The following is a 14,991-nucleotide window of genomic DNA, read 5'->3' as shown; positions in this document are numbered from 1 at the left end:
GCTGTGCTCCCACCCGGAGGACACAGATGTGGGTTCAGCGATGGCTGGCACGAGCCGGTCCGGGCGTCTCGGGGAAGGGGGACAGTTTGAGGAGACGGTTGGAGGTGGACTTGGGTGGTGCCCAAAGGGCTGGCTGGTGCTGCGTTTCTGAGGGTCCCTTGGACCTCCGCAGCAGAGCCGGGGACCAGAGGATGCAGACGGGAGGCGGGAAGGCGGGGCGGGCAGGCCGAGCGCCTGGCTGTGGGCAGGGTGGGTGGGCAGGCCGAGGCCCCCGTCGCCAGGGACCCCTCGCAATGTGGGGACAGTGGGAGTCCAGGGTCCCGCTAGCCTGGGGAGAGGCGCGCCTACCTCGCTGCTCACCTGTCAGCCGCGTCCCTTCCGCGCGGGCGGCGGCGTCTGGCGCCTCCCGGAGCCTCCAGGGGTCGCGTGGCAGCCCCCCGCCGGCGCTCCCCTCCGCTCCCCTCGGCTCGGCGTTGGTCACGCCCGGCGCCCCCTGCAGGCGTGGTGCCGATGGTCCGCTCTGGGCAGCCGTCGCGCGGCCCCTCCGCGAAGCGCGTTGGTTCGGCCCGCCCAGGCCGCGGGCGCGCCCACCTCCCCGGCTGCGGCGCTGCGCCCAGCGCCAGTCACGCGCCCGGCTTTGTCGCCAGCCAGCCGCCGGGGTGCGGCGGCGCCGCCCTGCGCTCGAGCCCGAGGAGCCTGGTGCCCGAGGAGGCTGGTGCGGAGCCCGGCGGGCAGGTGCGCGTGGCCCCCTGCTTCGGCCTGGGCAGCGAGCCCCGCCGTGCATTCCGGGAGAGCATCGTGGAGAAATGTCCAAAACGGAACAGGGACCAAACGCGAAAGCCTGGCCACCCTGGAGACCGGTGGACTCGGCCCCTGGGGTGTGGTTGGGCAGGGGGGTATTCGGGCTTTGGGAATTTTCAAAAAGTACCCCATGCACAGCCGGGGACAAGACTCCCTGGTTAAACCTGGGACCCAAACTCCTACTGCCTTGAGGCTGATCGGGCGAAGAACGGCAGTGCCTCCCTGCTGCTCCAGGCGGAGCGGGCTGTCGTTCAGTTTCTGGAAGCCCAGTAAGCAGCAGCCATTCTCCAAATGGCGAGTCTGAGACCCTGTCCTTTAGGCCAGCCAAGGAAGCAGATAAAAGTCACAGTGCGTTCATGTATCCTAGCCTCACACTCACAGAGATGCTGGAGAGCGAGTTTTAAAGAATGAGAGAAAGTTGGTCGGGCTTGATGCCACATACTTTTACTCCGACAGGGGCAGGCGGATCTTTGTGAGTTTGAGGTAAGCCTGGTCTATATAGTGAATTCCCGGACAGACAAGGCTACATACATAGTGAGATCTTGTCTCAAAAAGCAAGCAAACAACAGCAAAAAACAGCTGTAGAGGGACAGGCATGTGTGAAAAGACAAAGGGGCAGGCCAAATGATAGCATTGAGGGGTGAGAAGCAGAGCGCTGCAAGAGACAGTGGGCAGGCTTGGATGATGGAGACCTTATGATTTCGAGCTTGCCTGTAAACGATGGAGAGACAGTAAAGTTCTTGATTGCTTGCTTTTCTGTTTTTTTGTTTTGTTTTGGTTTTGGTTTTGGTTTTTTTTTTTTTTTTCACTATAGCAGTCCTGGAACTCTCTATGTAGTGCAGACTGGCCTCAGACTCAGAGAGATCTGCCTGCCTCTGCCTCTCCAGTGCTGGGATTAGGCAAGACTAAATAAGAATTTGTGAAGGCAAGATTGCTTGAGAGAGGAGAGAGTTGGTTGTTAGCTCTTCCAGCAGGGGGAGCCATGAAGAGGCACTTGGTGCCTGCAGAAGCCAGAAAAGGGTAGTAGATCCGTTGGAACTGGAGTTACAGGTGATTGTGAGCCACCATGTGGATGCTAGGAATCCAACCCGGATCCTTCTGCATGCACGTAGTGCACAGCCATACATGTAGGCAAAACAGCCATACATATAAACATTTTAAAAATTTTTTTTTTTTTCAGAGCTGAGGACCAAATCCAGGGCCTTGTGCTTGCTAGGAAGATGCTCTACCACTGAGCTAAATCCCCAACCCCTTAAAATAATTTAAAAAATAAAAATAAGAGGTCATGTAGTTTCAGAAACTGAGGCCTCCATTTTAAAGTGACCCGAATTTGTCAGAAGAAGAAAAATTCAAAGTATGTAGTCTTCTGCATAAAGAATAAAGCAGATACCCGAAGAGGAACAGACAAGCACTGTTTCAGTTCAGTAGAAAGCCTCGGGAGGGGCTTTCTGAGTTGGATTCCATAAAGACATCACCTGTTTTAGACCGAGAATGTTATCTTTCTGGGGGAATAGCCAGAACACACAGGCAGTTTCGGTTTTCACAGGCTAGGCCCACACTGTTAACAGCCTCCCAGAAACCTGGAAAGGTCACAGAACCAGCTCACTGCACTTTTTCCTTCATGACCTTATTTACCACTGCTGTAAACAAGGAATGCTTCCCTAGCCCCTGCAATTCCAGCCTCAAATATTTTAAGATATTTATTTACAAAGTGGTTGGGGGATGTACTGACCGGTTTTGTGAGTCAACTTGACACAAGCTAGAGTCATCAGAGGAAGGAGCCTCAGCTGAGGAAATGCCTCCATGAGATCAGCTGTAAGGCGTTTTCTCAATTAGTGACCTATGGGGAGGGCCCAGCCCATTGTGGGTGATACCATCCCTGGGCTGGTGGTCCTGGGGTCTATAAGAAAGCAGGCTGAGCAAGCCAGTAAGCAGCACCCCTCCATGGCTTCTGCCTTCAGCTCCTGCCTCCAGGTTCCTGTCCTGTTTGAGTTCCTGACCTGATGTTCTTCAGTGGTGACAGCAATGTGGAAGTGTAAGCTTTCCTCACCAGTGTGCTTCTTGGTCATGGTGTTTCGTCACATCAATAGAAACCCTGACTAAGACGGGAAAATATAGCATTTAGGATCACTTGGGATCCTAGACTATTTTCCCTTCACCCATCCCCAATTTAATCAAAAGTTCTGCAAATTGGTACTCCTCAAATTCAAATCAAACTGAGATCCTCTGGAAGAGCAGCCATTGCTCCCGCCCATTACACATCCTTTTATTTCTGGTTATATCACAGACTGTTTCTCAGAGCTCAAATCTCATGGCCAGAGATGAAAGCCACAGTGAGTGACATATCCACCCTGGCTGGGTGTAGGTAGTGGGGTCAGCTGGTACAAGTCCCACCAGCTAGGTTCACTCATTCTTCAGGAACTGTGTGGGAAGGCGAGTCACCAATGGATCCAATGTTCTTGATTACCATAGAGTCAGATAATGTGCGAATCAGTGATCTTGGTAAACTATTGCATATTTTACATAGCCAATCCTCAGAAGTCTTTGGCTCTCTCTTTAAAACGTCTCCCCCAGAGTAGGGATCTGGAGAGATGGCTCACCTGTTAAGAGCACTGGCTGTTCTACCAAAGGACCTGAGTTTGACTCCCAGCACCCACAAGGCAGCTCACCTCCCTCTGTAACTCCAGTTCCCTTTCCCCCAGGGATCCAGTGCCTTCTGCCTCTATGGGTACCATGCATGCACGTGGTATACAGACATGCAGGTAAAAAAATTCATAAAATAAAAATAAAAGAAAATGATAAAAATTGAAATATACCCTCTATCCATTGATTTTCTCCACTGCTATGGCCTTAGTCCTCACCATCACTGTACTGTACACAGGAAAATAAGATTGCCTCATAGTCTTCCTGATGTTACCTTGGTACCCCTAGTCTTTTAATTTTTTTGGTTATAAGCCTAGCCTTTAATGGCTGAGCCATCTCTCCAGCCTTGTACCCCTGGCCAAAATCTTTTCAAATGGGATTCAAAACTGTCCACTGTTCCAACCATATCGAGCTAATTCCCCAGGCCTTTGCTGTGTTTTATACAGCAGACTTCTTTTCTTTTCTCTTTCTTTCCTTCTTTCTTTCTTTATTTTTATTTTTATTTTTATTTATTTATTTATTTTTTTTGAGACAGGGTTTCTCTGTGAAGCTTTGTACCTTTCCTGTAACTCGTTTTGGAGATCAGGCTGGCCTTGAACTCCCAGAGATCCACCTGCCTCTGCCTCCCAAGTGCTGGGACTAAAGGTGTGTGCGCCACCACTGCCTGGCCCAGACTTTTTTTTTTTTTTTTTTTTTTTAAGCTGAGGATCTACCACTGAGCTAAATCCCTGACCCTAGACGTCTTTTTCTTACAAAGTCATTACACTAGCTATTTATTCTGCATGGGAAGCCTTTTCATAGATTCTTTTGAAATGAAGTCCCACTGTGTAGACCTGGTTGGCCTGGGACTTGCTATGTCAGGCTGGCCTTGAACTCATAGAGATCTGTCTGTCTCTGCCTTCTGAGTGCTGGGATTGAAAGCATGTACCACCATTCCCGCTCTTGTCCATAGATTTGAAAAATTGTTTGTGTGTGTGTGTGTGTGTGTGTGTGTGTGTGTGTGTGTGTTTCTATGTTTATTTCAAACTAAGCTTCTGTTAAAACAATTGTAAACTTACCTAGTTTGTGGTTTTATATTATCATCAGTAGAAAATGGACATTGGATAATCAGAAATCTTTTGTTTTTTCCCTTTACTCCCAAATCATGGAGCTCAGTAACTATTTACTGTATATGAGAATGGATATGATGGAATAGAGAGTGAAATTTCCAGAAGGCCCTGGAACACTGTATACAAATGGTGCTTTGAGACATTTGGGGCTAAGATAGTAGCTCAAATGGAGCAAATTTATAGATCTCATTAGTATGTCTGTTTAAGGAGAGCCTTTAAAGGATGGGATTTGTGGAGTGAGGGGTAACTGTTAACCCATTTAAGGCTAAAGATTATGTTATATGCTTATAATTCCAGCCTTGAGAAACTGAGGCAGGAGAATCACAAGTTCCAGGTAAGCCTGGGCTATGCTGATAGATTCCATCTCAGAAAAATTTAAAAGCCTCTGACTATCTCTTGGCTGTGAATTCCACAAAATTCCTAGTTATCTTTAGGTAGCCCTGATGCTTGTCACTCCAGCCTCCATTTTAGTAATGAAGATAGCTTAATGAAACCAGGACTTTCTTTTGTTTTTTTGAGTGAGGGTCTCACTTACCTCTGGTTGGTCTTGAACTCATTATATAGCTAAGGATAGCCTTTCTGATTTTCTTGCCTTTGCCTCCCAAGGATTGATATTATGGGTGTACAACAGCCAGAATTAATGTTTATATTTATTCCTTCTATCGTTTTGTATGCTTAAATGTTTTGTCTGTATGTATGTCTATGCACTATGTGGGTACTGGGAATCGAACCCAAGTCTTTTGCAAGAACAGCAAGTGCTTTTACTAATGAGCCAGCTCCTTGAATTAATTTTTAAAATTGAAAACTTTACAGTGCTTGCTTTCCCTTGTCTCTTAGCTTTACTGGATTTCAGGTGGTCATGTTCACTGGAAAAACGCAGTAGAGCTCAGTAGATGCTTACTTATGTTGACCTACTCATCTCTCCTCCAAATTTTCTAGCCCTCATCTCTCCAGAGTTTGAGTAGGACGGTAGAGAGAAAAGGTAAAGAAAATTCTTACCTGATGTATGCTGTCACAAACTAGTTGTAGACCTTAGCAAATGCCTACAGCTAGTTTTTCCTCAAGGGTTCCTTTGTTTCTCACAAATCCTCCTTTTTATAAATCTCACTATGCAGACCAGGCTGGCCTCGAACTCACAGAGATCCAGCTGCCTCTGCCTCCTGAGTGCTGGGATTAGAGGTGTGCGCTACCTCACCTGGCAAGGTGAAGACAATCTGCTCACATGTGGCAGCACATCCCACCTTCCTTCTCCTGAGGCATTATAGTTCAGATAGTCTGTCTGATGAGATAAAGCATGGTGTGTCCTTTGTGTGTGGCCTACATGGTTCTGGGGTAATACTTTGGTCCTGGAAATCCATGGGTGCACAAAGCAGTCATCACTTCCTGCTCTGGCATGGGACACATAGTTAAACTTTTCTTGGATTTTTAAAGACTTTCTAGTGAAAAGCAGGGTATCAAATATTTTGTGTTCCCTAAACATAGTTATCAGTCATATCAACAATCTGCTCAAATATGTCTACATAGCCTTCTCAGCTTGGATTGAACTAAGGCTGTAACTCAAAGCCCACAAACACTTCTTCTCCCCAAAGAGATCTCTGACATCTAAATTTCTGACCCTTTTCTCAAAGTAGGTAGGCAATGATGAGTCGCAAACTTGTTTTGCACACACATTCCCAAATGTGGTACATTTGGTTCTTCTTTTTTGTTTTTGTTTGTTTGGCTCTTCTTGAGAGACGAAGGATTGAAGAGTCAAACCAGGAAGCATGTGAAGTATCAGGAGAGGGTGCTGACTGCTCACGAGGATATGCTGAGGATAATGCTGGTCCAGACTGTACTTTTATAGATGCCTTAGGTAGGAGACCATGAGTAACGGTGTGCCATAAGGAGGGGTCCCGAGACCCCCAGAGAATAACTGGGAACTGCCCATAGAAGTGTGAGCTATAGTTCTGAGGGAGAAGGTAAGATGCAAGTTAGGAAAAGTAAACAATGAAAAGCATTAAGCGTTTGCCTTCTATGGGATGGTGAGGATTAAATACAGCCCCCACCCCACACCTGTGTGCAATACTTTCTCCCAGGGAGTGCATTCATGACTTAGGTGAAAAGCTGGAGAAGCAAGCCACCATTAAAATGGGCCTATAAGTGATCAGATGTTCAAATTATGAGACAGGTTTTCTAACATAAGGAAGAGGCACCCCCAAAGAACAAGGAGATTGTGTTGTCAGTGAAGGTAAAGCAAGTGACCCACACCAAGAGCAGATAAATATTAGCTAGATAAAGGAAGGATGTGGTCATGGTGGTTTGAAGGAGAATGGCCCTTAAAGACTCATAAATTTGAATCATTGTTCTCCGGTTGCAGAACTGTTTGGGAAGGTTTAGGAAGCGTGGGCTTGTTGGAGAAGGTGTGTCATTGGCGGGGTGGGGGGGGGGGGCTTTGAGGTTTCAAAAGCCCATGCCATTCCCAGTTAGTGCTCTCTTTTTCTCTCTCTGCCTCGTGTTTGTGGATCATGATGTCAGCTCTCATCTACTGCCTCAACGCCTGCCAGCCAGCCAGCTGCCATGTTCCACTCATGATGGTCATGGACTCTCACCCTCTGAAACTGTGAGCCCCACTAAACTCTTTCTTCTGTAAGTTGCCTTGGTCATGGTGCCTCTTTATGGCAACAGAAAAGTAACTAAGAAGAGAGAACAGACAAAGGCCAGGCATAGAGGCTTCTGAAGATAATGGAACTGAAATAGTTGGGCATGTAAGAATGGAATTCTGTGCAACAGAAAGTGGTCACCAGGACTGGAAAGCAGGGAAATTGTCATGGGCAGTAAAGTACTCTCCTCTGTGCTGTAAAATGGATTGGAAGGAAGCTAAATAGGAGGTAGGAGGCCAGAGGGGTAGATGTTATTAGTGAGAGCCGTGAGATCCAGACAAATAAGTGGGGTGGGGGTGAGGATTAAAGACATTTCTGACTCAGAAATGGCCTAACAGTTGAATAGATCAACTTGAAGAAATGGCAGGGCAGGGTCCAGTAAGACTTCTAGGAGTCTGGTTTGACACTATTCGTGGAAATAAACACAGGCAAAGAGCAAGACTGGTAGCTCAGGCCTGTGAGCCCAGCACTTGGGAGGACGAGGACAAAGTTTCTGTGAGTTCAAAGCTGGCCAGAGCTATAGATTAGGTTCCAGGTCAGCTTGGGCTAGAGTGAGATCCTACCTCAAACAGATAAACAAACAAATAAAGAGAAATATAGGTCTGAGGAGGTAGCTTAGTTGGTAAAGCGCTTGCCTTGCAAACGGGAAGACCCGAGTCCAGCCATGATGGTGAGTGATGATACATGCTTGTAATGCCAGCCTCCGGGTATAGTGGTACACACTTATCATACTAGTACTTGGGAAGCAAGAAGATCATAAGTTTGAGGCCAGACTAGGCGAGTCAGTTCTAGGCCAGCCCATGAGGCCTATAGTGAGGTGAAGTCATACGATGTACAACTCAGTAGCATTTAATAAATTAACAGAGTATAACTCATCCCATTGAGTCCAGGTTTTTAAGGATAAGTATTAAGTTCACTAGATTAAAAAAAAGGGTGGAGAAAAGTATTTGAGGATAGGAAAATGACACTCACAATGCCAGGAAGACCAGTAGATGAAGGTAAACGGAGGAGTGGTTGGAGACAAAGCTTGAGAAGGCCCGATGATAGTGTCTAAATTTAACTTTACGTAGAAAGCTAAGTTGGGGCAAGACATGAACATTTTCCTTTCAGGAAGATTAATCTGGAAATAGTAATGGGGATGCTGCAAAGACCCAGAGAAATAGTCGTGTGTGTGTGTGTGTGTGTGTGTGTGTGTGTGTGTGTGTGTGAGAAGAGGTGATAATATTAGAGTAACAGGAAGGAAGAGAAACCAAGAAATAAGAAAGAAGAATTGTTATGACGTGATGGCTGACTGACTATGACTAAAGGAAAGAGCAAAGGGTGCCTCTGATCTGGTCGCCCTGCCTTGGGTGACTGGGGTGATGGTGATGGTGTCCTGTATGGATGTGGTCGGTATAAGTTGGGCACACTGCATTTACATTTTGAGAAGTTTGACTAAATGAAGGGTCCCAGATTCAGTTCACTATTTAGACCAAGATCTAAGAAGGGACCAGACTAGAGGGTTGAGAATTGTCTTTTTGTTGGTATGGGATGTCATGAGTTAGGATAAGATACATAGGAAACTTGAGCCTAGAACTGAACTCTCAGAACACATGCTGAAGGTAAGAGAACAAGATAGAACTATGTAGTTAAAAACATGTGGTCAGGGCGGTGGTGGTGCACACCTTTAATCCCAGCACTCAGGAGGCAGAGGCAGGTGGATCTCTGTGAGTTCGAGGTCAGCCTGGGCTACATATCGAGTTCTAGGACAGTCAAGTCTACACACAGAGAAACCCTGTCTTGACATGCCCCCCCCCCAATCCTTGTGTAAAAATGTGTGGTCATGGGGTTGGTGATTTAGCTCAGTGGTAGAGCGCTTGCCTAGCAAGTGCAAGGCCCTGGGTTCAGTCCTCAGCTCTGAAAAAAAAAATGTGTGGTCAGACCAAGGCCAACAGACTTGGGGGGGGGGGCAGAAAAGTAGAGTGGAGTGAAAAAGGAGAGGGCAGGGAGTGTGGGTCCATAGGCCATGCTTAGACTGGTAGTGCTTCACAATGAACTGCTCAGGTTATAATATTGTCACTGGGGCCCCAGTAGTCCAGACAAATCTCGTCACTCCAAAATGAGCAATTTATTTCTCCATTTATTTCTCCACAAACTTCTTAGAAACATCTTTTCAAGTACATACAATTTCTTCTCAGAATCATTTGAAAGAAGATCAGCAGCAATGGCTTACATCCCATTAAGAAATTATTTTCTAAATTCCATGTTGTTTTCCTCCAGGTTCCAATGCCTGAATAAACATCAGTTCTTAGATCAAAGGGGTCGAAGAGGGAAAGGCAAAACTTTGAGCTGTCCTATCCAGGCAGGACCTGCCTCCATTTTCTTTCCTTTCTTCTTCTTCTTCTTTTCTCTTTGGTCCAGAAACTCTCCTTCAGCTTCTTCAGACCAAGTCTTCACAGCTCCCCCCTCCTTTGCTGCTCATGGCAGGCAAAACACTCACCCTGGCACCCCGAATCTTCCAGATAAATCTGAAAATGGTATGTGGATGGGATATGTTCACGTGGGGTTCTGGGAAGGTTCACAGTTGCTCTGGGTATGAGAGGGACAGGGCCCAAACTGAGCTTCTTAGGCCCCGTCTTCTTCTTTATCGCCCCTCTTCACCTCTCCCACATCTGCTTGTCTGGATGATGGTGTGGAAGGAACGACGGGAGGGAGGCAAGGACTTGCTTTTTCTTGAAATGCTATAACTCTGGCTGATATCTGGGGCTGTTGTCTCTCTCCTTGCCTTTCCAGCTTTCTGGGGAATGAAGAAGCTGAAGGCCTAGGGGTAGGCTGATGCTGTTTCTCAAGACCCTCATCCCTTTTTACTAAGTTGCATAAAGTAAAGGGGGGAAGAGCAATTGTTGACTGGTCAAGGGTTTTCCTACAGGCCTCGACCTTTTACAAGAACTTCTTGTTTGTTTTGAAGGTCTTGGACTTCAGTGTCTTGCCTGATGTGATGAGGTCCCCAAAGCCCTGTTTGTGGGAGAACGCATAGGCAGAACGGCGAAGGCCTGGGTGCTTTGCCTTGGTCTTGACTGTGGGTGGCAGCGGATGTCTCAAGCAAAAATGAATCCTGTTCAGAACCTATATCCAGAGCATGGGGGACAAGGTTTTCAGAACGGAGGCAAAGGCAGAGGGGACCGTGAGTTCCAGCTGCACAGGCTCCCTCCTCCACTCACCTTGTCCATATTGACAGGACAGAGGAGTGGTTTCAGGAAGTTGTAGCCAATCACAGGAATCATACAAAGGACCGTGCTGAGGATCAGACACAGCCACATCTGTGGCTGGTTAAGGTTGTTCCTGGCCACACCTGCAAACAGTGAACCAGGAAAGGAGAGGCTGAAACAGCTTGGGGAGGGAGTTAGGGGTGGGAGAAATCATCCAGGGCATAGCTCCATTCTCCAGGCCCAAGAAGGGAGTTACTGATTTCCAGACAGTCTAGTCCCCTGAGAAGTAATGTAAATGCAAACCAAGTCACCATGCTTTTCACGTTCACAGCTACTTAGCAGTAGTAGTTTCCCCTTCCTGGAAAAAAGTTGCTTTGGTGCCTGATACAATTCCCATGCCTTTGTTTCCCTCCAAAGGCTGAGCTAGACAGAGCGGGAGAGGGAGGGTGGGTTAGAAGAGCTCCCTAGTGCATTCACGCAAAGTGAATAGCAGGCATTGGCGCCAGGATGCCAGTTCAGAGGTTAGCATGTCTCCAAGCCTGATACCTGACTTCCGTCCCTGGGACCCACACAGGAGAAGGTGAGAACTAACTCCTTCAAGTTGTTATTTCTCTCTGTCTCTCACATGCCCAATAAATAATTATATAATAAATAAATATGATACAAATTAAAAAAACACAAAGCTTTGGAGAAGAAAAATGAGTTAGTGGACTGACAAGAGGCAGGAAGCAAATCCATGTCCATAGCACCTGAATGGTGGTGAGAAAGGGTCAGTCTAAGAGACGGCAGGGCAGCAGCCTCAGCAGAAGGAGTCTGCACTGCAATTTCAAGTCATTTGTTTGAAAAAATAAACAAAGAAACACAAAACCAAGGCTGGAGGAATGGCTCAGCAGTTACAGGCACTGGCTGCTCTTCCAGAGGGCCCAGGTTCAATTCCCAGCACCCACATGGCAGCTCACAACTGTAACTCCAGTTCCAGGGGATCGGACACTCTTACACAGACATACGTGCAGGCAAAACACATACCAATGCACATAAAATAAAAATCACAAATCGTAAAACAAGCAAAGTCCCCCAAATGCTGCTAATAATTCTTGCCCTGTCACTTCAAGAGAGACCTGTGAAGATCAAACAATCTAAGATATTTGAAATGGAAATTCTAAAGTTAAATGTTTTCCTAGGAAAGTTCTGCACCCCTTTGGAGCAGAGACTGTTCCTATCCATATGCTAGCTAAGCACCAAGTATGTAATCTACAGTTTCTCGGTGAACGTTAGATTAGCACTGGATCCCCCCCCCCCCCCCGTGCCAAATACCCGCTGGCCAGGGTCTTACCTAAGAACTGGAAGGTGCTGGGGAACATTAGACACAAGCCATCACTATACAGGAAGAACAAGACGCAGAAGTAGAGACCCAGGCTACCCCAGGTGAAGGCATGGCTTATCATGGTCCAGGTGTTTGTCCTCAGGGCGATCTGAAAGGCACTAACTCCTGTGTGAGCTGTATAACTTCTCAGCCCTCCCATTCCCTAAGCCTGCAGTGGAAGGTGTTCCCTGCTACCCTCCCTGTCTCCACCTCCCTTCCTCGACAGACAGGTTCCCACCCCATCCCCCTCACTCCCGCTACACACTCCCGCTACACAGGGGGCCACACCTGCATCGTCATCACCCAGATCAAGGTGGTCTGCACTATCAAGGAGAAGGACTGGAAGTCAGAGATGTCTTTTCCATCACTGCGTTCTGAGTTGAAGATGGTCCCCATGGGGACAAAGAAGAGCACGAAGGAACTGTAGATGCCATGCATCAAACACTTCATAAATTCCTTCTTGTTGAAATACAGGTTGTGCTGTCCTGGCTCGTACAGCTCTGGGTAACACAGACTCCATGTTTCATTCACATCCTGGTAATATCAGGGGGTTAGGAGAAGGTCAGGACCTCACTTAGTGTACTGCAGGCTGCCCAGGATCTCCTCATGGAGTGCTTGAGAAGCAGGACCAGAGAACAGAGCAGTGACCACATTCCTCTCTAGATGAGGCTCTGTAGCAGAAAGCCTGGAGGCAGGAAGGTGGGCAGCAGTTGGAGGCAGTGAGGATGTGGGGGTGACAAGGGAGCACTCTGACAGATGGGCAGCTGGAAGGGAGGGGAGAGGGGGACAGGGGCCTAAGTCCCCAGGTAGAAGTGTTTCTTTGGAAGATGATCCTCATCTATTGGAGACTCTTTCTAACTGGTGCCCAGAATGGAGGCTGGAGTAGAAGAGTCTGGGAGACACCTCTCAGGACTCTTTTTTTTTTTTTTGTCCTGGCTGTCCTGGAACTCACTCTGTAGACCAGGCTGGCCTTGAACTCACAGAGATCCACCTGCCTCTGCCTCCCTAGCGAGTGCCGGGATTAAAGGTGTGTGCCACCACCACCCGGCCTCAGGACTCTTACTACGGAGGGAATCTCCAACAGGTAAAAGACCCTGAGCCCTGGGCTGGTTCCCTGTGTCATGAGGTATTGTGCCCACGGCCCATGCCTGGGTTTTGGAAGGCCCCCCGAGGCCCCCACAGCAGGCTGTCTCCTCCCTGTTGTCTGTTCCCGTCCTTTCTCTTTGGCTCTGTCCCCTGCACTGAGTTCTGCAGGCGTCCTTACTCACCCCTGCCACTGTCTAGCTGGTCAGCTCCTTTCCCTGCTCTAGAAATCATTTCCTTCACACTTGATTTTGGAGAGCCTACTCTTGATTTCTTCCTCACTCTTTGAGCCCAGGGTTTCAATCCTGTCTAAGAGAGCTGCTCCTGCACTTACCTTTTCAAACAGACTCAAGCCGAGCACAGGGAGGGAAGTGTAGACCAGATTGTAGCAGGTGATAAACCAAGTATCGTACACTGTCTGGAAGAGAACCAAGGAGATTTTTTTTTTTAGATTTCTTTCTTCATAAAGCCCCAGCTCTATCCCCCCCCCCCCCCCCCCCCACCAGTCCAATGTAACACTCTCTGGTCCCCCACCTAGCATGATTGAATCTGGTGTAGAGTCCCAGTCTTTCTCTCATATTACTCTAGAACCCAGATTCCTAGACCCAGGGAGGCAAGGCCATGCTGAGCTTCCAAGATTGACCTGAAACAACCCTACTATGCTTTGCACTGTCCCTCCGGGTATAGAGAGGATATAGATGGGCTTCCAGGGAAAGCTAGCCATAGTCCTGAACCTCTAGGCAAGTGAAGCTTAAGGTTCTTTATCTGCTTGGTGGCATTTAGTGGCTTCTGTGGCCCTGACCATTTACTAACAGGGTAAGAGACAAAGATGTAAGGACTCTTCTCCAGTTGGGGGTTCCATCCTGGAACCTAGTAAGGGCCACTTTCCTTACTGTCTACAGGAGCCAGATTACTCCCACAGACCAGACAGGCCTGACAAGGACTGGGGGAGTCAGTCTGCTCTGCCTGCCAACTGGTGTAGGCATCTCACAAGATAACCAGTCCTCATGCTGTTTATCTTGGGAAATTCCCAAAAGACTTCTCACAGGATGAAGGGCTCCTCTTATAACATCAAAATCCACATTTCCTTACTGGGTTGTGATTTCATATTCAAATGTGAAATTAATTTATCAGAGAAACAATTTTGGGCATGTTGGGGGCAGACCTGGGCAGCAATAGTTTAAATACTGGTGAACATCATTGACAGCCTGTCTGTCATGATCCAGGAAGCTCCTGGAGGCTTGCCCAGTCTTTAGTCTAAGCTGCATGGATGACTTATTTGGACTGTTATCATACAGACTTAGAATATAAACATTGTAAAGTACCTCAGAAGCATGTAGAATGGAATTATTAAGCTTTATGATTCTGGCAATTTAAAAATAAATATGGCTCTTCCATATTACAATCACAAAATTAAAACTAGTATTTAAAAGTGGAGAAGTCTAGTTCCTGAGGATCTGAAACACTCTTTTGGCCTTTGAAGGCACCAGGCATGTGCCTCAAAGTACACATATATACATGCAGGCAAAACATTCATACATATGAAATAGAAAAATCTAAAAATAATAAAAATGGAGAATTATTAAGATATCATGGACAATAAAAACAAAAAGATGACTTTGAATGCTAAGAGAACTTCCAGATCCTCCAATATTTCTTGATTATATATGTTGAGAACTCTAGAGTCAGTGTAGTTCATGGAAGAGTTCTGAAGGAGGCAGTCAGTAACAGAATCTTATGATCTGCAAATGTAAGGTTAATGTGGGTCTGGGCGAAGAGAGGGTGGCAACACTTCCTATACTGGCTTCTGAGAAGGAAAACTGTCCATGCCTGGCTAAATACCTGCTCTCTTACCTGTGCAGAGAACCCGTTGAAGAAGGCATACCAGAAGTGCACCAGTGTAAAGGCAAAGTTTTTGTAAAAGAAGTAGCTGAGGAACTTGCACATGCGATTGTAAGACCAGCGGCCGTGTACTATGAGGAGGCGCTGAAGGTAGCGGAACTGGCAGAAGGAGAAGTCACTGTTGAGCATGGCCTGCATCCCTTCGTGGCCGCTGATGCCAACCCCAATATGGGCAGCTGCAATGAAACCCCAGACATTTTTCTAAGACATGAAGACTGTTTGCTGGGTCCTTACCCTTGGATGTGTAAAGGGAATGCGGAGAT

General features: G+C 47.3%; 2 protein-coding genes across 3 annotated transcripts in view; both read right to left on the bottom strand.

The window, feature by feature from the left end:
* Window positions 1–509, bottom strand: part of Rusc2 (RUN and SH3 domain containing 2) — a 48,488-nt gene extending 47,979 nt beyond the window's left edge. Inside the window, exon 1 of one of the 2 annotated variants that reach the window (XM_036177634.1) lies at window positions 349–509. The gene's annotated coding sequence lies outside the window, so the exon portion shown is untranslated. The remainder of the gene's footprint in view (window positions 1–348) is intronic. The other variant, XM_036177632.1, reaches the window with a different exon arrangement.
* Window positions 510–10,111: 9,602 nt separating this feature from the next.
* The window catches only part of LOC118577872 (phospholipid-transporting ATPase FetA-like), an 80,731-nt gene continuing 75,851 nt past the window's right edge, over window positions 10,112–14,991 (bottom strand). The window contains exons 23-28 of the mRNA XM_036178540.1: window positions 14,681–14,904; window positions 13,161–13,244; window positions 12,032–12,277; window positions 11,714–11,852; window positions 10,393–10,523; window positions 10,112–10,297 (exon numbers count right to left, since the gene is read on the bottom strand). Coding sequence (XP_036034433.1) covers window positions 10,112–10,297; window positions 10,393–10,523; window positions 11,714–11,852; window positions 12,032–12,277; window positions 13,161–13,244; window positions 14,681–14,904 — 1,010 coding nt within the window. The remainder of the gene's footprint in view (window positions 10,298–10,392; window positions 10,524–11,713; window positions 11,853–12,031; window positions 12,278–13,160; window positions 13,245–14,680; window positions 14,905–14,991) is intronic.

Source organism: Onychomys torridus, chromosome 2, assembly GCF_903995425.1.
Source record: "Onychomys torridus chromosome 2, mOncTor1.1, whole genome shotgun sequence".
Taxonomy (NCBI): Eukaryota; Metazoa; Chordata; class Mammalia; order Rodentia; family Cricetidae; genus Onychomys; species Onychomys torridus.
The sequence above is the reverse complement of the archived record's forward strand: the minus strand, read 5'-3'. Positions and strand labels throughout refer to the sequence as shown.